The sequence below is a fragment of the Onychomys torridus genome, chromosome 8 (genome assembly GCF_903995425.1).
Source record: "Onychomys torridus chromosome 8, mOncTor1.1, whole genome shotgun sequence".
In the NCBI taxonomy this organism is placed as follows: Eukaryota; Metazoa; Chordata; class Mammalia; order Rodentia; family Cricetidae; genus Onychomys; species Onychomys torridus.
Genome location: NC_050450.1, coordinates 329,971 through 352,989, shown reverse-complemented (window position 1 = coordinate 352,989; position 23,019 = coordinate 329,971). Strand labels below are relative to the sequence as shown.

Below are 23,019 nucleotides of genomic sequence, written 5' to 3'. Positions count from 1 at the left end.
TCCTGGAACTTGCTCTGTAGACGAGGATGGTCTCAAACTCACAGAGATCCGCCTGCCTCTGCCTCCCAAGTGCTGGGACTAAAGGCGTGTGCCACCACCGCTCTGCCAAAGCCATTACTTTCATCTCCAGCACCTTTTCCTCAAAAAGGATCTAAAGGAAGGTCTTGAAGAGATCGGTCCAGCTGTGATCAGAGCAGCTGCGTTCCTGACAGCCAAATCTCAGAAGCAACATGATGAATGGATAAACAAAATATGCTTTATTCACCCAACTCATCACCCTACAGAAAACAAAACACATGAGGGATCAAGGCCAGCTGAGTTACAACAGTGAGACCTGGTCTCAACCCCACGCTAACCCAGCAGTGTGTGTGTGGTGGCACACCCAAGGAAGCAGTTACTTGGGAGGCTGAGGCAGGGGGATCAGTTGAGCCCACTTTGGGCAGTCTTTTAAAAAAATTAAAAAACAGAGGCAATATGCTTAGAGAAATTAGGCCAGGCAGAGGTCAATGCTGATTTCACGTATGTGAAGCACATGAGTATGAGTCGTCTGATAGACAGAAGGAATGGTGGGGGTTGGGCTGGGAGAATAGAGGAATGGGTAAGTTTCGTGATATAGCCCTGGTTAGCCCCAAATTTGAGATCCCCTTGCCCCCATCTCCCAAGTAGCTGGAACTACAGCCATGTGCCATAGTTGGTGGGAGTTCTTTAATAGGTATAGTTTTCTGTTTCATAATGCAAAGTCCTGGAAATATGAAGATAGCATTATAAATATACTGTCAGTAGATTATATACTATAAACACAGAAATATACCACTGAATCAGCAGGAACTGGTCAAGAGAGTAAATTTTTGTCTTTTGCCACAATAAACAAAAAGAAACTTTTTTGGTGTGTGATGCTGGAGTCGAAGCCAGAACCTCACATGTGGTAGACTATTACCACTAAGTTGTATCACCAGCCCTCAATAATCTAAATTCAAGGGTTGGGGATTTAGCTCAGTGGTAGAGTGCTTGCATAGCAAGCGCAAGGCCCTGGGTTCGATCCTCAGCTCCAATAAAAAAAAAAAAAAATCTAAATTCATATTCAAACCCAAGTTCCCATCAGCAAATGCCAAAGCATTTCTGCAGTTGCACTGAGTCACTAGGAAAAATGGCACTCTGCTGCTACTGGGTTTGGATTGCTGATCAAAACCTTCTCACTAAAGTTCACATGTTGAAGCCCTTGCCCCTGGCACCTCAGGATGTGGTAATTGGGCTAAAATGAGACCATTAAGTTTGCTGTATGGCAACATGCATAGTGCCTTCATAAGATGATAAACAAGGACTGAACAACATCTGTGAAGACAAGGAGGCCACCTGCAAACCAAAGGAGCCGCTTCGGGAGAGGTCAAGCATGCTAAGACCTCAACCTGGGGAGTTCTAGAAAATGTTTCCGTTGTGTAAGCTGCCCATGCTATGGCATTTTGTTACGGCAGCTGGAACGAAATACTACATTCACTAGTTCCGAGTTTTGGTTTTGTTTAGGACACAGGGTCTCAAACTGTACCTCAGGCTAGCCTTTAACTTCTGGCAATCTTTCTGCTTCTGTCTTCCCAGTGCTGGGGTTACAGGAATCATTTCAGATGAATCATAGTAACTGCAATAGTCTCAGCCAGGTCTCACCCTCTTCTGGAGGCTGCTCTAGCTGTCGCTAACATACTCCTAGCTTCTTCCACTCTCTAATGCCCACCTCCTGACCTTAAAACTCAGAGAAACCTTGCAGTTATCCCACAGCAAGGTCCAGCTTCTGGCACACTTGCCCAACTGGCAAAACCTGGCATAAGTTTCACCTCTGGTCCTCTGGGTTATTTTGTGCCGTCTGTAAGTAGTTCAGAATGAAACTAAAGTTTTTATTTTTAAGCCACGTTTTCCCCACTGGAGGGTCAGTGTTGTCTTTCTCTCATTGTCTTCCCATCTGAAAAGCCCACCCAACTTAGGTGAATTCATTTAGACTGAAATAAAGGGCAGAGGTGCTTTTGATTACATTTTATTTGTTCCCAGGATGTATGACCTGTGGAAAACAGACTGCAGCTCATTGCTCCGACTCCTGGGGCTAGCATCTTCTGAGGATAGTAGTTTTCAGTTCTATCTTTTGAATTCTATTTGTGTGTACACCTTGGTGATGTCATTGTACCTGCCTTCAGGGGCCTGGTAGTTAGAGATTGGTGGCGTGTGATGTGGCCCTTCTTTCTCAAAGGGGAACAGGCTGGGGTCTCGCTTTATGGCCTCAGCGTAGAGCTCTGGAGACTCAAGCTTCAGTTCCTGAAGTGCTTCCTGCTGGGCTTCCAGCATGGCTCTGATGGCGTCCCTCTCTGCCTCATGTTCCTGCTGCTTGTAGAGTGCCCACCTCTTCAGCAGAAGAGCTCTTTGCTCACTCTCCTCGGAAGAAAGCTCTTCCTGGAGTCGCTGTCTGTGAACACACAAGTCCAAAGATGTGAGGCTGAGGAGTCCTGACCCTGCTGCAGAGAACAATGTGACCACACATGACTGACTGACCCTGCAGGAGAGGGACAATGTCAGCACACATGACTTCACTGCCCTACTAGCAGGCACTGCCAGGCACAACCAGGGCTCAGAAAAATAGTATATTTGGGGTAAATTAAGAATGCAGTGTTAGGGCTGGAGAGATGATTCAGAGGTTAAGAACATTTACTGTTCTTAGGGACCAGAATTTCTTTATTTCTTTATTTTTTATTTTTTAGAAAATTGATTGTATTTTATTTAGAGAGGGAAACACACACAATATATAAAAGTCAGAGGACAACTTATGGGAGTTGTGAGTCCCAGGAACTGGACTCAATGTGTCAGGTTTGGTGACAGGTGTGTGCACCCACAGAGCCATCTCACCAGCCCCAACGTCATGTTCCTATTGTCTTTATAACTAATGCAGCTTAGGAGTGGCTCTCTTGGCCCCCTTCTCCTATCTCCTCTCAGTTCCAAATGCTTGCAGCACCTCTTCCTCCACCCCCTCTCTTTGAGACATAGCCCAGGCTAGCCTCCAATGAGACCAGAATTTCTTTTGCAGCACCAGAATTAAGTGGCTCACAGTTGCTTTTAACTCCAGCTCTAGAGGATCTGCTGCCCTCTTCTGGCCACTAGGGCACCTGCAGTCACATGGGCATAAAACACACCTCAAGTACACATAAATAAAAATAAATCTTAAGAAAAGAAAGAAAAAGAACACAATGTAGAACACGGCAGCAGTTGTTGTCTGCCAGAGAAAGAACATACTCTGAGAACTACAGTGCACTGTTTCTGCCCCAGGCAAAGCCTCCTTTTGGTGAGAGGGTACAGAAGAACAGAGGAACAAACACCCAAATCTCAGAGACAACACCGGAAAGCACCAGCGCTTCCCATCTTGTAGGGCTTTACAAACTGCTCACTTTCCCAGGAAAGCATGAGCTAGCTGCTAAACTTACACACAACATGACTGCAACACACACCATCTAGGAACCTCTGTAGAAGAGGCTGAGAGTTTTCTACAGCGGTGATGGGGTGAGAGCCATGAGCCAAGGCCTGTGTCATGAGCTACAGTCAACACTCATGGACACGAACAACATGACCCTCGGAGCAAAGCTGATCCAAACTCCCAAAAAGCACAATCAGGATGAAAAGGACTCCGACCAGGGCCGAGTCAACCCTACTCACCTGTTCCCATCAGACCTGAACTTCAGCTAGAACTACTTGAGGGAATTCCTTTGCATTAAGGATGTCAACCTAAAGGAGACTTATCCTTTACCTTGACTTATCCAGGAATCTCACTGGGGTGATAAAATCTTCAATAGGAACTAGTTCCTGGGTGGCCTTTTCCAGTTTCCGGATCCTCTTCTTCAAGCGCTCCTTTGCTGCTTGGTCCTTTCTAGGGTCTATCTTCTTCTTCTTTCGCAGAGGTTCTGCTCTAGTGGATGAGAAACAGACACCTAGTGCTCCTACTTCAACCCCAGGACAGACACAATGCTAAAGGAAGTGCCTCACACTTGGACCTTACACTACAAGAAAGAGTTGCCCACAGTCCTGACTCCATGAGCTTAGTGACAGAGACAGTTTTTATTCCATTGTTTTCGTGAGGACTGTAGGGGTCCTATCAACTCTAGGAAGCAGCACAAAACTACAGGTATTTAATAAGGGGCAGTGTTAGTTTTAGTTTTTGTTTTTTTAAAGACACATTCTCACATAGCCTTGGCTTGCCTTGAACTAGCTATGTAGTCATGGAGCTATGTGGCTACGTCCTTGAACTCTGATCCTACTGTCTCTACCTCCTGACTGCCAAGATGGTCATTTTCTACCACTCCTGGTATTATGGTGTTGGGGCTTCAACTGGAGGCTTTGTGCATGCTAGGCAAGGACTCAATACACTGAGCTACATTCTTAGCTTGGAAGTATCAGTCTGTGACTCAGGGATACCTTGAAACTTCCCTGAGAAGTGAACTTACTGAACTAAATTTACTTACTGCAATGGATTAAAAGCTCACTCACATTAAAAAAAAAAAAAAAAAAAAAAAAAAGAGATAGGACAGTAAAAGTGACTGGCTATGTCTTTATTTACTTCTCAGAATTTGTTGTCAATTTTTAGGGTGTCCGAGATGGCTTAGTGTCTTGGAACACTTCCTGCTCTTGCAGAGGACCTGGGTTTGGTTCCCAGCACTCACATGGTGGCTCACAATCACCATTAATTTCAGTTCCAAGGGATCTGGCACCCTCTTCTGGCCTTTGTGATCCTCAGGCATGCAATGTACACCCAGACATAACACATTAAAAAAAATTCCATGCCCTAAATCTTTGGCAATTATCTGGTTTGCTTCTAGGAACACATTTCCCAGACATAATTTGCCATTAGGAATAAGCAAATCTGGGGCTGGAGAGATGGCTCAGCAGTTAAGAGTACTTGCTACTTTAGAAGACTGGAGTTTTGTTCCCAGCACCCACACTTGGGGCTCACAGCTGCCTGTAACTCTAGGGGATCTGTAAGGCTCATCCAGGGCACCTGAAAACATATGACAGGCACATACAATAAAAAAGAAGTCTCAAAAAACAATCAGCAAACCCTTTAGCATTAAAATCGACTAAATCAAGTCCCAAGAAAGTATCCAAAGTTCCTAGAGGAACTATTTTTTTTTTTTTTGGAGGTGAGGATCGAACCCAAAGCCTTGTGCTTGCTAGGCAAGCACTCTACCAATGAGCTAAATCCCCAATCGTTAGAGGAACTATTATTATTAGTCTTTGAACCTTCCTCCCACTCAATGAATAAGGATGAGCTGAGCAGGGAAGAGCAAAGCCCTTGGAGAGACAGAACTCCTCAAAGCTAACCACTACTTATTTAAACTACTTTACTAACATACATGCTATTGTAATACAACTTGTTGAAAGGACAGAGGCATCTACCTACATTTAACTATTATTAGCTTGCTGGACTGACCTGCTATTGGGCAATCTTGCTTTGTTTTGGTTAGATGCACACATGTGTTTCTCACACTCCAAGAGCTAAGGATCACATTGAATTTTACCTCATGGGGATGAGCTCCCAGAAGGACAGCAAGGAAGCTCTCTGGTGGGTGTGTCTGGCTTGTGTGTGGCAGATTCCAGGGATCCTGAAGGAGAGAAGGGTACTTATAAAGACCCGACTGGGAAAGAGAAGGCACATACACATAACCACAGGGCTCCCAAAACCTGGAGGGCGTATGTATTTACTTTGCTTTTTTTCAGACAAAAGTCTCTGAAATTCGGGCTATCCTGGAACTCGAGGCAATTCTCTTGCCTAGGTTGATCCACCGTGCCTACCTAGCTCACAGCAAGGTCAAAGTGAAGATTTTTCAAAACTTCGTTTCGCACTTTGGGGAGGGCCCCTACTCGCTCTAGCAGGATTTTCATTAGAGTGTAACATAGCCTGGGGTTTACACGTGCTACGTAGCTATTGATGACCTTGAATTTCTGATCTAGCCTCTACTTCCATAGCCCTGGGACGGCAGGCGTGTGCCGCCACGCCCAATGTTTTTGTGGCGCTAGGATGGAGCCTTACTTAGGCTTCAGATTTAGGCAAGTAGTCTGTCTACTGAGCTACATTCCCAGCTCAGATTATCATTTGCGACAGACGGGGTCAATTTATTCCTGAAATAATCTGCACGTGCCAGAGCAGCGCCAGGGCAGAGCCCGCGCACGCGCCCTGGGCACTTCGCCACCCGCGTCGGCACTCACCAGCTCCGCGGCCGCAGAGCCCGCGCAGCACACAGCATCACAGCGGTAGCCATAGCTTTCCACGCCACCCGCAGGCGGGCAGCTTCCGGGACCTGGGCGGTCCGACCCGCGGCACTGAGTAGGGTCAGGCAAGCCGCGGCCCGGAACTCTCCTGTCGGGGATTCGGAGAGGCGAGCTCGCCTCTAGCCCCGCCCCCGACGCAGCCCCGCCCCGGGCAAGCGCGGCTAGCTTCGTAGCGTCCCTGCGGCTGGCGTTCCGCTTCCTGTCGGTGCTGCGGTACAGGCCTGCAGCCCTTGCCCAAGTGACTCCTGTGCCGGTGTGGCTGCTCACTGCTCCGCCTGGCCTATGTGTTCATGTCCTTGCAAACGCCGCAATAAATGCGCCCGTCTAGCCCCCTGTACCCCTCCACCAGGCTAGCTCTTTTCTGCATCCGTTAGAGACCAGGGCCGCTGCCGTCTGCCGCTAGCTGCATGCTGGCGCCGGCCCGGATGGCGCTCGCGAGATGCCCCTTAGCGCGTGTTGAGGGATGACGGAAGCTAGTTACTAAGCTGGACTCGGAGCCGCGGAGGTAGGGCTAGAGACCTGGACACTACCGTGGCCCCCGCATCGCCGGGCGGAACCTCGAGGCTCTGCCAGCCCTTCCAAACCGAGCCTCACCAGCGCCCGCGCCAGACCCAGAGCGGAGTAGCCCCGCGCTCCCCCTGCCTGCCAAAGAGCTGAGGCGGCCCCGTCCGCGTAGGGAGCGGTTTCCCGCCGGGGCGATTTGGCAGGTGCGCGCCGTGACTTCCGGCGTTGCCCCGGAGCCGCCGGAGGAGGAGCGGCGCAGGGGATGCGGCTGTGGCGGCGGCGGCGGCGGCCGAGCGCAGGAGGCGGCTGTGGCGGCGGCTGGGGGCGCGGGCCGGCGATGGCGCGGCGGCGCTGAGGGCAAGGGTGGGCGGCGGCCGGAGGGCAGGCGGCGCGGGAGGAAGCGGCGGCGGCTCCATGGCCCAGGCGCGCTGAGGGACACGGCTCTGGCCTCAGCCCGGCGGCGGCCGAACAATGAAGCTCTTGAAGCCAACCTGGGTCAACCACAATGGTGAGTGCGCGCAGGAGTCGTGGGCGGCCGAGCTTGCATCGGGGTGGGGTCTGGAGTTGGCTTGCGGCGCGGGCAAGCCCTGCCCGCCTTGCTCAGACGCGGGTGCCGGGTGCTGGAGCTGCAGGGCGGGCGAGAGCCGACTTTGTCCTGGGCTCCTAGATACCCGCGAGCCCGGGCACGTGCTTCGGGCTGGTTGCAGAGAAGTCCGCCTTCGCCCCAAGCAATGGCGCTGGGTCCTGCGCCGCCGACCCCTAGTCTGTAGTGCCTGGCGCCTGGCTTCTGTGAGCCGGCCTGGGCATCGGCATGGTGCTGCCACCCGGCTTCTCCGTCCAATATGTGTTCAGATGGTTTTAGTGTGTACGAAACTGGGGCGACATCCCCCTTGTGGCCTTTCAGTGGCTCGGTGGAGATCTAGAATCTGCATGAGAGACTGACTGAACTGCCGCTTCTGAGGCCTGGAGCTGGTGACAGTGCACCCACTCAGGCTATTGCGGCCCTGGGAAGGTCCTGGGAGCAGGGTCCTTTGGAGGACCAGGAAGGAATCACATTTAGTGCAGGGCTGGAGAGTAAGATCGGGGCCAGTAGTGTACAGGTTGTAGGAGACGAGCGACTTTGGATGTGTGATAGTGACTTCAAAGAACGGACTCATATCATATACCCTGGTGGAGATGGCTGGTGCAGAGCATCAAGTTTTGTGGAGAACCGCTTGCTCTGCGGAGCGAAGAAGACCTAGAGCCCTTCCCCAGCTGTTAGTACTTGAGTCTCTGGGAACAGCCACCCCCTGCCCAAAGGGAGAAGAGTCTCCCTGATACTGCCTTGTTCATCGTTTCTACTTTGTAATACATCTAGAGGGAGCTACAGTTGTGTGTGTGTGGGGGGAGGGTGGGTGTAAAGCAAGAAGACAAGTAGATGCATTTTTCTTTTTAAAAATCCACGTGGCCTTTTTATTTAGTATTTGGTCCGGGAAGCTTTTTACTGCTACAGCCAAACATCTGTTTTTTGGGTCACAGGCAAGGAGAGTGGTGGGTCCAAAGTGTGGATATTTGCTCTCTTCACCTAAGAACAGAAAGTTCTCAGCCCAGAAGTGCATTAGAAATCTAAGTGATGGGGGTGGGGGGCAAGAATATGATCAAAATACATTGTATGAATTTTCTTCTTTTTTTTTCCGAGACAGGGTTTCTCTGTGTAGTTTTGGTGCCTCTCCTGGATCTCACTCGAACTCACACTCACAGAGATCACAGAGAGTGCTGGGATTCCGCCCAGCGTATGAGTTTTTTTAATTAAAAATATTTAAGTGAGCCGGGCGGTGGTGGCACACGCCTTTAATCCCAGCACTCGGGAGGCAGAGCCAGGCGGATCTCTGTGAGTTCGAGGCCAGCCTGGTCTACAGAGTGAGATCCAGGACACGCACCAAAACTATACAGGGATACCCTGTCTCGAAAAAACAAAACAAAACAAAAGAAAATTTAAGTGATAATGTTTATTAATGATAAAAGATGTTGAAACTTCAGCAAATTTCCTCCCTCTCTTAAATTGTCTGTCTTGGAGAGGATGATGTTTTGAGTCACCAAAGATGGCAGTGAGTAGTGAAAGTTGCTTGCTAGCCAGACCCTGAATGGTAGTAGCTAATAAAAGCAAGTTTCCTTTGGATGAATGGACTGCCCCACTGCATTGGAGGTGATGCATGGTTGTACTTCCTGGCTTTCTCACTCAGCAGTTGTGTTTCCTGTCTCCTTATACAGCATGAACATACTTTCTGAGGTCTGAAAGTTTGGAGAGGGGAGGAAAAGAGAGCTAACGGTTTCCCCAGAGATGGCAGGGGATCCATTTAGACAAGGTAGCTAGAATACTAGAAGGGGTTAAAAGGGAGAGAGAGAAGTGTTTGTTGGTCTTCATTTCTCTAGCCCAGTACTAGAGAACCTCTCACACAGGATTTTCTCAGCTCTGGCACAATTGACATTTTCAGTCACACAGCTGTTTTAGGGGCTGCCCTGAGTATTGTGTGATCTTTACTTAGGTGTCAGCAGCACCCACCATCATAACTGCCTACTTACTTTCCAAAAATATCTGTGACATTACTGATGTCCACTTGTTAGTCCAAATCACCTCCACTTGAGATGTTTTGGTCTATGGTTATCAGAATGTTAGTAAATCTTGACATTGTCATTTGCACTGAAATTTGCCTTGGATGTGGATTTAGACTGAATTCAAGATAACATCATATACTAGTTAAGGGTTCTTCGCTTTACTAATTCTAGGCCTTGGTGAAATCATGTAAAAAAGACATATTTCTTCACCTTGTACTCAATGTAAATGATTGTCCCTAAAGTATGATACAAAATAAAAATTAGTATCAGTTATTTATATTGATGTTATATGCAGTACACTTAACACACATACAGTTTTGAGATGTAGTGTTGTTGACTATATTTTACTTATTTGTTTATTTTTTGAGACAAGGTAGCCCTGGCTGTCCCAGAACTCAGAGATCCTTCTGCCTCTGCCTTTCAAGTGCTGAGATTAAGGGCATGTACTATCATACTTGGCCATATAGTTTACTTTAATCATGGCCAAAATAAGTTTCCTTCCTGAGTAAGGTTAAGATTGTGTGTGGGTGCTAGTTGTGGCACATACCTGTGATTATAGTTTATTGGGGAGGCTGAGGCAGAAAGAGTGAGTTAAATAAGGGCTTGTCTCCAAGTGTGAATGCACTGTGTAGATGAGTTGTTCAGGAGACAGAATGCTGAAGAAGGTAAGCTGAGGAAGGAAAGGAGGAGATGTGGTTGGGGGATGGGTGGAGTCATGACTTTCTTTTTTGAGTTCGAGGAGCGGAGTGTTGTTGAGGTTTCTGGACACCTAGCCTATGTCTTCGGAAGTCCTTGTAGGACTTAGAGTGTGGTCTCCAGATGTTGGTAAGATGTGCTGAGAGGGAGGAAAGGCCAGGTGTGAGAAAGGCCGGATGAGAAAGATGGGAGGCACTGTAGAAACAGGAAAGTTAATGTGTGTAGTAAAGACACACGCCATTTTTTGAGTTCATTTCTTAAGTATTCTGGAGGAAGAATACAGAGAAGAGGTGGGCGATGGTGTTTTCTTTTGTGTGGGTGTGTGCTGTATGTGCACATGTATGTGCAAATGCGTATGGTGTCACACATTTGGAGGCTAGGCGAGGATGTCAAGTGCCCTGCTTTCTCACCACTCTGTTGCGGTGTCTCTCATTGAGTCTAGAGCTACTTTGGCAACCAGGAAGTTCCATTGATTACCCTTCTTGCCCATCTCCCCCAAGCTGGAGTTACAGATGGATGAGCAGACATTTCTGAATTTTTGTGTGGGTGCTGGGGATTTTTACCTAGGTCCTCATGCTTGTATGGCAAGCTCTTTTTACTCACTGAGCCATTTCCCGATGCCCCTGTGGAATTCACTCAGACATTTATGTATTTGCTTGTTTGCTTATTATTTGTGTGTTTGTGAGTGTGCACATGGGTGCCAGAGGTCAGTGTTGAGTTTCTTCTGTTGCCCTCTCCCTTAGGAGACAGTGTTTCATTCTGCACTGGAACTTGTCCTTTGGGCTTAGACTGACTAGCCAGTGATCTCCCAAGACACTCCTGTCTTTGCCTCCCAAGTGCTGGGATTACTGGTGTGGGGTGAAACTGGCATTTTATGTAGGTACCAGTGTAAGAATTCAGGCCTCTTGTACTTGTATGGCCAGCACTTTACCAACTGAGCCATCCCACTGTCCCCCAGCCCCTTAACATTTATTGAGATCTATTAAGTGTACATGGTGGTTCTTGACTGTAAACCCAGCATCCAGGAGGCAGGAGGATTGCAGTGTAGCAGGAATCTTAAAGGTACTTGTTAATAAAATCAAATCCCAGGCCAGTTATTGGGGTGATTGCTGGAAGATCAGAGACACAGAACAAGCCACAGCTATCTCACCTTGCTAGTTCCTCAGGTGATCCTTTTTCCTCAGGCTGGAAGCTTCTGAGTCCTCCTCCACATGAATCTCAGCTGAACTATGCTGCTCCAAAGCCTGAACGCTTAACCAACCAAATGCTTAACTAACTACATGCTTTACTCCTTTAGTTTCTGGTCCTCATGCCTTATATACCTTTCTCTTCCTGCCCCCACTCCCTGGGATTAAAGGTTGGGTTTCTGGGTCAACATGCTTAGCTGTTTCTATAGTGGCCTTGAACACACAGAGATCCACCTGGCTCTGCCTCCCAAGTGCTAGGATTAAAGGCATGTGCTACCACCACCCAACTTCTGTTATGGCTTGCTTGACCCATTTTCTAGCCACCATTTTTGGCTTTGTTCTAGTGGCTGTCTGTTCTCTGACCCCAGATATGTTTATTTCAGGGAACACAATACCCACCACATTGCAGTGAGTTTGAGGCCAGCCTGGGCTCTAGATTGAGATTCTTTCTTTCACACACACACACTACATATAGTGTATATTTTTTGTTTTAGAAATTTTAATCTAATAAGTGGTTGAAAATAAACATTAGGTTGGGGATTAAGCTCAGTGGTAGAGCGCTTGCCTAGCAAGCGCAAGGCCCTGGGTTCGATCCTCAGCTCAAAAAAAAAAAAAAGAAAGGAAATAAACTTTAAACTTTATAAGGAGATTCATAACTCATAGTTAGACAGCTGGGAGGAACACATGGGCAGCCCCTGGCTCTGACCAATGAAGCCAAATGGAGGCCTGGTGTAATTGTCCCAATCTTGAGTCTTGTGGGTGTCCATGGAAAGGATATGTACTGTGTCTGCCTTGACCCCACAATTTACCTAAATGTTGCTAGTGTAACATAATTACTTTCAGAGGCCTAGCAAATGACACAGATCTGGACTAAGCCCTGGGGTCTAAAAATTGATGCAAACACATTTTATGTTCTTGCCAAGATCAGCAAAATCACCCAGAGAACTGGGTGGGGCTGTTAAATAGTGTGTGGGGGGGTACTGCTGACCCTCTGGGTTGTCTGCCCTCTTCTTTGCTAGCAGAATCTCGAGGTTCTTTTTGTTTTCTGCCTGCCTTTTTCTACAGAACAGTCTCTAGACTGGGGCGTGTGTGCTAACGTTCCTAAACTGGTATGCCTGTGAGTGCCAAGTACTTTTAAAATTACTGCCACATGGCTGGACAGTGGTGGCACACCTTTAATCCCAGCAGAGCCAGGTGGATCTCTGCGAGTTCAAGGCCAGCCTGGTCTACAGAGCGAGATCCAGGACAGGCACCAAAAACTACACTGAGAGACCCTGTCTCGCAAAACCAAAAAAACAAAAACAAAAACAAAAACAAAAACAAAAACAAAAAAACCTGCCATGTAATACTATTTTAAGCTAGCAAGATATTTGCTGGGGGCTTCTGTGTCCAGCTTCTGCAAGACTTCACTGGGTCTGAATATGTCAGCCGGTTTGTAACCAAAAGGACACGCTCACAAACTGTGGCTGAGTTCTGCAGACTTCTCCAAGACGATACCAGATATGAAGGAAATGAGTTGGTAATTCTATCTAGACCAACTCAGGATTCTTTTTAACTTGCCAAGTAATGGTCTCATGCTGATTCTGACCACCTCTGTCTTCTTGGGGAGCTTGGGGACTATTTTCTTCAGAAGGACAGCTTTCAGAAACTGAATGGCACTTGATACAAGGAATATTATGCTTAGAGGTCATTGTTCTGTGGCCTTTTTTGTAGTCATTTGGTACCTTGGCGCTCAGTAGATTTCATTTGAGTTGCTTGAAGAAATGTCTCTGGCATTTGGTTTTTGAGAATTCTCTGGTCATGGGGGAAATCAAAGCTGTTTTCTGGGAGGAGCAGGAGGGAGGACCTGTGTTCTAGCCTTGGACCTTGAGTCTCCCTGTTAGCCTGATTAGACCTTCTAGGTTATATGTCTTCTCTTGTCCTGGTTACTATTGCCTACTGGCTTATATGGGTAGAGATCGACACTTGGGTAAAATAAAATTGGAACTCACTGGAGATTGCCTTCTGTAGGCAGACACTTTGTCTTGGCTTGTGTTTTATTGCCAAAGAACAGTGCCTGGCATGTATTCACCTGATCGATTAGTAAACACTTAAGTGTGCTGGATCCTGGAAGAAGGGGTTGAAAGGTACCTGGTGGGTGGGTGACCACTACCCTTGTCTTGCTTCTTGTTTATCCTAGCTGTGTCTTTTTATAGATCAGACTTTCTGGTGGAATCTGCTGGGGTCTCCAGTGATAAGGAAACATTTTGTCTAAGCTTCTATCTAAGGAATTCATTATGTCAGAACTTCTTAAATTTTGCTTATTTATGTATCTGTTTTTGTGTAGGGGGAAGGGAAGAGAGAAAAAACCGAGCTCATAGGCACATTGTGGGTATAGAAATCAAGGAGAACTCTGAAGAGTCAATTCTCTCCTGCCACCTTGTGGGAACCAGGGATCAAACTCAGGCCTGTGTCCTTTAACCACTGAGCCATGAGCCATTCTTACCAGCTCTGTTATGGTTTAAACTATTTTTTTTTTTTTTTTTTCCAAGACAGGGTTTCACTGTGTAATCCTGGCTGTCCTGGAACTTGATTTGTAGACCAGGCTGGCCCAGAACTCAAGAAATTATCCTACCTTTGCCTCCCAAATGCTGGAATTAAAGGTGTGTGCCACCACACCTGGCAACTGTTCCACTCTTGACCACTTTTCACCCAAAAATTTTTTATGCGATTTTGGCTATATAAGCACATAAAATTAGTATACCAGTCAAACATTTACTGACTAATAATAAATTTTATTTTAAAGCAGTTATTTGATATATAATTTTACCACTTATTGGAGTCAAGCAAATTTACATACTACTGAGATGGATATGTTTAGTTTTACATGAAGAATTGAATCAGCTCAATAGTTGATACCGTATGATGTAAAGAATCGTCGACATTTTTCAGAGTCAATATTTTGACTTTATAATTGTCAATGTTGAAAACTACTTCCTATAAATACATATTGCAAAATAGCAGAAGTATGTTTAGGGACATTTTAGGAATTGTTGGAAGTACTATTCTAATGCCAAGCCAAACTCATTAGTTTCTTGTGAAACTGAAATCAGTAAATCAAATAGCAACTTTAAAGTTACACATTCTAATTCAACATAGTCCAAACTAATATCTTTCTATAAGCTAAAAACACTGTCTGCACAGTAAAAGAATAATTTTGAATCTGAGCTGAGCTGTGTCAAGGGATGCTACTTTGCATGATTGCATGTGCAGTGAAAGTGTGCATGTTGTATGTTTAGAACTGAGACTGCAGGACAACATAGGCAAGAACTGCAGAAACATTCAGAGCCACTACAGATTTGAGCTTGAGTTTTTGGTCATTGTGCAATTGGAAACCTTTTATTGGTGCTAAATTTTTTGTGGCTCTCAAATAGGGGGTTCTGACCTAAAGTTTAAGAACCCTGAAGGTGGGTTCTTGTAGTTTTCTATTTTAAGAAAGGAAATGTGTAAATAGAATAGATAGCATATGACTGACAATCACCCCTCCCCTGGCAAAAAGAAAACCCATTTAGGTCAAAACTTATTCCTAAACTAACATCTACCTGCTGTATTAACCAACACAAGACAGACTAAGCTTATAGGGTGATTGATTGTTCTGGAAAATAGCACCGTAGTGAGGAATAGACAAAAGGGGCAGCAAGTCTCCTTTGAGGTCCAAGGATAGATGATTGTTGGAGCAGATGTCAGGGCTCTGGCACTTTCCAAAGATCATCCTGCAGAGAATATAATAAATCTACCCATGTGACAAATACCAAGGGCTAACTGCCAGGGAGTGGGCTAAGAGCTAGAAACAGTAGGAAATTAAATAGCATCCCAGACTGAAGCCGTCCATCTGGAGAGCCTGGGGTAGGTATTTTGTTCATAGGAAAGAGGTGGTATAGGGAGAGAACTTCCAGAGTAGCCGCTTAGCAAGTGACAACTACTCTGTACTAGAAGAAGGATGAAAACCATCAGTGTCTGCCTGGTAAATCTGATGATAACAAGTATGTTGTCATGTGAAAAATGTCAAGGACAACAGCATTGCAGGTAAGGCCAGAGAGCAAAGAGACATCCTGAGCAAGAGCCATCAACGGGGAGCAGGTAGGTCAGTGTGGACAGGAACAACAGACAGAGATAAAAGCAACACGAGGGGAAGATGGGTATGGAGAATTTCAGCTTTAAACTCAAGAGATCCTTCTATCTCCCACGTTTCTGGAACTACCTATATGTGCTACTGTAACCACCTTGGGTAGGAAAATTAAAAGGTGCTTTGGGCAAAGCCTGAATAAGCAGCTAATATTTGGGCAAACACTTTGCTGCAAAAGTTGCCCACCTGAGAGTTTTGTACACGGGAGGGTTATTGGGGAGTCACACAAATGTGAATTTAAAAAGTATTGTGAACAGAAGGTGAGTTAGAATGGAGGCAGAGTGGGAGCCACAGATGGTCTTGTGGGGAGGAAGTAGCCATACCACAACAGGAGGAAGCAGGAGCTGAGAGACTCTTAGGAAGCTGTTCTGGCGATCCAGACAAGAGATGATTATATTTGACTGAGGTGGTGATGATTGTGATAGTCACAGATGGCTTTATGTGGGTATTTATGGAGCTGAGTTCTCCTAAAACAGACTGAGGGGCCAAGGCCTTTGTACTCATGTGCACAGTTGCTGAAATAAGGACTGCTGGAAGCTGTCTTGGTGCATCCACTATAGGCTTGAGAGAGATGTAGAAAGTGCCCTATGAGGGAAGCACAGCCTAGGTAGATCCACCAGAACTGCCTGGCTTTTTAAAGAAAGGTGCCGATGGCATTGTGGTGTGAGCAGTGGCAAGACCAAGAACTTAGAGAGGTGAGGCCAGAAAGGGACAGTGGGACTGCATCTGGAGTGATTTGACAAGGTCTTGGAGGGATGCTGAGGTTAGACTGGGAGTGTGTGTTGGGTTTCTAGGAAGACACTAAGACCTCCATTTGTTCACCTCAGATGGGGCCCTGACAGACCAGAGAAAGAGTTTCACACAAACCAGTTCAGCTTGGTGATCAGTGCGTTGGTTACGGGAGCACGGGGACAGACATGAAAACTGCAGTGCTGCTGTTGCCCCATCCTCAGTCAGCTTGGCACTTCCTGTAGATTCACGTGCCTTCCATGCAGCTGGGAGACAGGAAGTAATTCAAGGGGAATCTCGGCCTAGGATTCTGTGACTTTACTTTGCTTTTTTGTGAGAGAATTATAGTAGTTCTGTTGCTGCTAACCATAGGCCAAGTCATCACTGACCTAGCTATCGCTGACCTGGTCATCACTGCATATTTTTGCTTATTTCTTTGCTTTGACTTTAAGGTCAAGGTATTCTGTAGGTCACCAATGAAATCTCTGCTTCCTCATGGTCACTGTCATGTTATGCCCACAGGGAATAGCTATACCACAACAAGAGGAAGAGGGAACGGGAGACTCTTAGGAAGCTGTGTGGAGATTCAGGCAATGATTCTATCTGAGTGAGTTGATAATCTTGTAGTACAGATTATTTCATGTGGGTATGTATGCATATCTAGAGGCTGAGTATCCCTAATCCCAAATCTAGGATGCTCCAAAATTCAAAACTTTCAGTGCCACCGTGATGTCACAGTATAGAATTCCATACCATGAGACATGTTTTTAGATACTGTGTATATGAAGTAGAAATGAATTTTCTATTTTGACTTGGATCCAGTTCCCAAGAGATCTTATACATATAAAGTTAGACTCTAGTGGGATGTGGTGGTGCACACCTCTAATCTTAGCACTCAGGAGGCAGGCAGAGGTAGTCAGATCTCTGTGAGTTTGTAGCCAGTCTGGTCTGTATAGTGAGTTCTTAGAATCTGAAACAGTCATAAGCATTTCAGGCAAGGAATACTTTACATGTATCATAATTCATCCATTTTATATAATATGTTTGCATCTGACTAGGACATAGAGTATTATATGACTGAGAGTCAGTATAACATCATGTGTAGTATGTATGTCTTTAAAGGCAAAACCATACCTTGAGTAAAAGAGTTTATTCTGGAGCCACATGAATGATCACAGCCGGGGAAGTGGATTGAGGTTACCCCAAATACCATGTTCTAGTGGGGCAAAAGTTTGATGAAGTTTTCATAATAACGGAGCAAAGAAAGTTATGAATCAAGACACTGGAAACATTAAGAAGGTGGTTACAGCAAAGCATGGAAGTCTGTGATAGGCCTCAGATACTGAGTTGGGAACTGGGGGTCTGTTCGTATATAGTTCACAATTTTTACCTAGTCACAAGGATATTAGGTCACACAGAGATGGGAAATATATGGCTATTAAGGGTTCTAAATATAGCCCAAGATAACTTTGGCTCCCAACTTATAATAATAATATTCCAGTTCTCTTAACATTCTGTTGGCCTTGTACAATGCTTAACATGGGTGTGGCTTTTCTCCAAGAATTACAATTCTCAACACACACACACACACACACACACACACACACACACACACACACACCCCTTCCCTCCAATTCTGGATGTTGAACCCAGGACTTTATGCATGTTAGGCAAGTACTCTACCATAGATAAATTCCTTTTTGTTTGTATTTTGTGCATGGTTGTGTTTTTTGTTTTAAATAAACTTTAAAAATTATTTTTATTTTATATGTGTGGGTATTTTTGCCTGAATGTATGTCTACAACATGTATGTGCCTGGTACCCTTGGAAGCTAGAGGAGGGCATTGGATCCCCTAGGATGGAATTATAGATGGCTGTGAGATTCCGTATGGGTGCTGGGAACTGAACCCAGGTCCTCTGAAGAGCAGCCAGTCTTCCTAACTGTTGAGCCATCTTTCCAGCACTCGCTTTTGTTTGTATTTTGAGACAGTCTTGCTTTATAACTCAGGCTGACCTTTTTTCTTAAGACTCAGCTTTCAGCTTATTTTGATATGTACTTTTTTTTTGGAGATATCTCCCTTAGGAAAATATTTATTCATCATTTACAATGCATCATCTGACAATCTGTCTTCTCGCTTACACACCAGTCCCAAACCTTTATCATGTATAACATGACCACTACTATTTCTTCCTTTTTTTCATTTCATTTCTTTCCTTTCTTTCTTTCTTTCTTTCTTTCTTTCTTTCTTTCTTTCTTTCTTTCTTTCTATCTATCTATCTATCTATTATCAGCTTGATACAGTATAAATTCTTATTCTAATAGTGAAATGTTTCATTGAGGCTTGCCCAGTAATAGAGTAAAATCAAAACTTATTATAAGCCACAGTTATCCTAGGGTCCCCTTTGCTATATAGCCTCCCTGGTTCTATGGGTTGCAGTCTGATTGTTCTTTGCTTTATTTGATATGTACTTAGAAGTAAAATTGCTGGATTATCATAGTTATTCTGTTTCTAATTAGCCCTCAAACTTTAATATCGTGGTGATACCATGTTTAACATTTTTGGCCGTACGTTGGTGGCGCACGCCTTTAATCCCAGCACCCAGGAGGCAGAGGCAGGTGCATCTCTGTGAGTTCGAGGTCAGCCTGGGCTACAGAGTGAGTTCCAGGAAAGACGCAAAGCTACACAGAGAAACCCTGTCTTGAAAAAAAAAACCAAAAAAAACCAAAAAAAAAACCAAACCCATTTTTGAAATCACAGTTTCCATTTCCTCCACATTCTTGCTAATATTTGTCATTTTATAGCTTGCTGGATAGTAACCTTTATTATGACTGAAGTGACATGATAGATACCTTGTTATGATTTGGATTTCAGGATTGATGAGAATGAGTATCTTTTCATTGCTTCCTGACAATTAATATTTTCATGGGAAAAATGTATATTTAAGTCCCGTGTTTATTATTTTTTTAAACGTTGCTTTTATTATATGTCTGAGCATGAATGCAGTTATTTGTGGATGAAGAGCTCCTAGAGTGGATGATTATGAGTTGCCAAGGTTGTCATATATGGTTATGAGTTGCCTGATGGGTGCTGGGAACGGAATTCAGGTCCTCTCTAAGAACAGCATGTGCCCTTAGCCACCGAACTGTCTGTCCATTTTTGCTTTAAATATTTTAATTTTAATTTTTATGTGTATGGGTGTTTTGCCTGCATGTATGTCTGGGTTCCACATGTATGCCTGTTGCCCTCAAAAGCCAGAAAGTGTCAGATCGCCTAAAATTAGAGTTACAGACAGTTGTGAGCTGCCCTGTGGTTGCTGGGAATTGAACCTGGGGCGTCTGGAAGAGCAGTCAGTGCTCGTCACTTTTCTAGTCTTCCCTGTGTCTGTTTTTTTTTTTTTTTTTTTTTTTATCAATCTCTTATCAGATGTCATTTGCAAAAGCTTTCTCTCATGCCTTTTTATTCTGTTGGCAGCATCCCTTGATGTATACACACTAATTTTCAATGTAGGGTGTACACATGTTTACCGTAGGCTGTACTGCAGGTCAGAGGAGGACACTTAGGAGATTCAGTTCTCTTCTACCATGTGTGCTGTGTGGCGCTATGGAGAGATAGATGTGAGCAAATTTCTGCTCAACTCAGCTAAGGTATCAACAACAGACCAACACGGAGATACCATCCAATCCAGCTTGGTAAAGTAGTGAGTTTATTGGTGCTGTTTAAAGGGACATAGAGAAGGGTTACTTAACAGGAGCAGGAACACGGAGAGACAGCTGCATTTCCAAAAGCCCGTGCTAGTGAGAGTGACAACTCTTGGAAACTGGAGCCCAAGAGTTAACTCACTGCAGGACTGTCCATGGCTCAGTGGTCTGAGAGTATCTTGTGCTTCACCTGCAGTTCTTAGCTGGTCAGCTTCAGGGACTTGCTGAAAATTACAAGTTTTTTAGTTCCTGAGTTTCGAGGAGTCTACCTTTAGAACATTAAATGGTCTCCTTGTCAGGACTACAGGTTCACATCATCATACCCCTCTACCTGGGCTTTTTTTTTGAGACAGGGTTTCTCTGTGTAGTTTTGGTGCCTGTCCTGAATCTCACTCTGTAGCCCAGGCTGGCCTCGAACTCACAAAGATCCACCTGGCTCTGCCTCTCGAGTGCTGGGATTAAAGGCATGTGCCACCACCGCCCGGCTTCCCTGGGCTTTTATACGTCCCAGCTCACTGGGAAGATTAGCCTGAAACATGCTGTGAATGTCCTGGGAACTGGAGATTGGTTAATTTAAGGCCTTCACTTATTGCATTCTGCCCCAGGAAGTACCCAATAGAGTATGTCTCAATAAATACTGATAAATTTAGAACTAAGAGAAGGTAAGCCAGGAGTGGTGGTGCACACCTGTAATTCTAGTATTCAGGATGCAGAAGCATCATTCTGAGAGTTCAAGGCCAGACTAGTCTATATATAGTTTCAGGCCAGCCAGAGCTACATAGTGAGACCTTGCCAAAAAAACCGAAACCAACTAACTAAACAACAACAACAACAACAACAAAAAACTTAAAACAAGTTTAGTATAATTTCTTATCAAAACTCTGATAGTGTTTTCTGCTAGGAGAAAAGCCATTTCTAAGAATTCTTAAAGAATTTTAAGGATTTCTGTTTTTTGGATTTTTGAGATAGTGTTTTTCTGTTAAGCAATCCTGGCTGTCCTGGAACTCACTCTGCAGACCAGGCTGGTCTTAAACTCAGAGAGCCTCCTGCTTCTGTCTTCCAAGTGCTGGGATTACCCTGCAAGCCAGAAATTCCTCAGCCAGGCTTGGGTCCAGAGGGACCCTTTGTGGTTTCTGAGAACCTCCTTTAACCCTTTACCCTCAGGAACTGAACATCCACTTTAACAGAGGTCCAGAGAGAAGTGCTGGGTTGTTGTATGACACTACTCCTTGGAGGGATGTGAGCAAATGTCTACTTATCCCATATAGGGAACCAATTGACATGCAAAGTAAGGATATCATCAAAGTCCAAATTGGTGAACCCGTGAGGTGTTGGTATTTTTTTTGGGGGGGGGGAGTTGGTTTACTTACAGGAGTATGGATGAGGGGTTGCATACAAGATTATGGAAGACTCAAAGACAGCTGCATCTCCAAAAGCCCACCCAGCATGGGTGACAGCTTATGAAAGCTGGAAACCTGGAGTGCACTACACAGCCTGCAAGCAGCTTAACATGGGGAGAGTCTCTCTTCCAGGAGCCTTTTCTAGGCAGCTTGGCTAGTCTGAAAGTCTCTTAGTAGGCCTTACTGCTTATATAAACTTGGGGAGGAAGGGACACTGTGACTGTTAGTTTCAGGAGTTTCTGGAAGTTTTAAGAAGCTTCACTCCAGTATAGAATGTTTCATCTCCCTTCAGAATATTCTGAGTTGTAAGAGCTTCCTTCCGAGATTGAATGTTTTTAGGGAATTGCTCCACACCGTGTGTCTAGTGCAGACTTAGAGGACCACCTTGAAGAACCAGAAGGGAAGGGAGAGCCCTAGGCTTTGATGAGCCATTGGGTCCGCTCATGACAGCCAGCCAGTCAGAAGGGTGGAGAGTGTTCTTCTTTCCAAGCTGTCAGCCAAGTAGAGACCCACGTGATAGGGAGATGTCCTCAGGTCACAGGAACTTGTGACTCGAGCTATTATTGCAGACATTCATAGCCTTTATATATTCAGGTCCCTCAGTGATGATGTCCTGATTCTCGGTTGGGTTTTCAGCTGTCTAGTGTTGTTACCAAGTCACTAGCACTTTTGGCTGACTGAAGGAAGCCATTAGATCTCTCCACTCTTACTCATAGTTTTATCTGTAGCCTGTTGTTTTGTCCTTAGGTGTAAAAATTAGAGATGTTGAGTAATCAATATTTAAAAAACGAGAATTTGTTGTTGTTTTCCAGTGAATAAAAGCCAAGCTAGATGTGTTTTTCTTTGTTTCCAGGCAAGCCGATATTTTCAGTTGATATTCACCCTGATGGGACCAAGTTTGCAACTGGAGGACAAGGTATGTTTCTAGAGTGAACATCACGTCCATGATATCATGCTCTGCTTCTCCTGGTGATCCATGGTTGCAGTTTGGCTGTGACTTAGTTTAAAATGCACAATTTGACCAAGTTAAATCATTAACTTTTTTGAGCTGGATATGGTGGCACAGGCCTGTGATCTTAGCACTTGGAAGACTGGAAGATGGGAATTCTAGGCCAGTCTAGACTACAAAGTGAAGTACTATTTGAAGATGAACACTTTTTGGGGTCTGTAAGATGATCTTATAAATATTGTGAAGTTGGCTTATCATTCTAATTACTATTTTTTTTAAAATTAAGTTAAAGCTAGAATAAATTTGTGTCCCTACACCCAGAGTTATTAGATATAAATTGGCAAGAGGCCCCCTTGACAAAGATCAGCTACAGAGGCAAGGATTCTGTCAGTATTCTATTTAGTTGAAAAGAGGAGTGGATGGCTGAACTGTGCCTATTTTCTGGACCAAGTAATTTGACTGTGCTACTGAGAAAGAAAGAGTACCCAGAGCATTAAAATACCATCCATAGTATTATCAGCATGCTTTATTCAACGTCTGTTGTAATAGTGAGGTAACATGGCTCTGTTCAGAAAGACAACAAATACCATTTTTATGCCAGGAAACCAAGCTTTTATTTATAGTGGTAAGAAGTGACATTTGCTCAGGAACCTCCATCCCGCACCTCCAGGTGCTACAAGGTGGGTTCATAGTAGGCCATTTTGCCCAGAGACATGTGCAAGGAGGTTATGGTTGAGGAGGCTTTTTTCTCAGGTCTAGGAGAAATAGTTAGGCAATATTTTTACATATTGGCCAAGAGGAGG

At 45.0% G+C, this 23,019-nt stretch overlaps 2 protein-coding genes across 3 annotated transcripts in view; one reads left to right on the top strand and one right to left on the bottom strand.

The window, feature by feature from the left end:
• Positions 1–2,007: 2,007 nt before the first annotated feature.
• On the bottom strand, positions 2,008–6,962 carry Mrpl40 (mitochondrial ribosomal protein L40). The gene is made up of 4 exons (XM_036194807.1): positions 6,229–6,962; positions 5,541–5,624; positions 3,776–3,934; positions 2,008–2,446 (listed from the first exon to the last, which is right to left on the bottom strand). Exons 1-4 carry the CDS (start codon positions 6,279–6,281, stop codon positions 2,122–2,124), a joined length of 621 nt encoding a protein of 206 aa, XP_036050700.1. The 5' UTR covers positions 6,282–6,962; the 3' UTR covers positions 2,008–2,121.
• The window catches only part of LOC118588480 (protein HIRA), an 81,384-nt gene continuing 64,844 nt past the window's right edge, over positions 6,480–23,019 (top strand). Inside the window, exons 1-2 of one of the 2 annotated variants that reach the window (XM_036194803.1) lie at positions 6,480–7,303; positions 22,121–22,183. In XM_036194803.1, coding sequence (XP_036050696.1) covers positions 7,267–7,303; positions 22,121–22,183 — 100 coding nt within the window. In that variant the 5' untranslated portion in view covers positions 6,480–7,266. Of the gene's footprint in view, positions 7,304–22,120; positions 22,184–23,019 lie in introns of those variants that run through there. The other variant, XM_036194804.1, reaches the window with a different exon arrangement.

Bases quoted from the DNA above. Each gene is read 5' to 3' on its own strand.
- Mrpl40 (XM_036194807.1), bottom strand. From the start codon at position 6,281: ATGGCTACCGCTGTGATGCTGTGTGCTGCGCGGGCTCTGCGGCCGCGG. The intron at 3,935-5,540 runs GTAAAATTCAAT...CTCATCCACTAG, and splicing joins TGGGAGCTCATCCCCATGAG to AGCAGAACCTCTGCGAAAGA. The intron at 2,447-3,775 runs GTAAAGGATAAG...GTGTGTTCACAG, and splicing joins AGATTCCTGGATAAGTCAAG to ACAGCGACTCCAGGAAGAGC.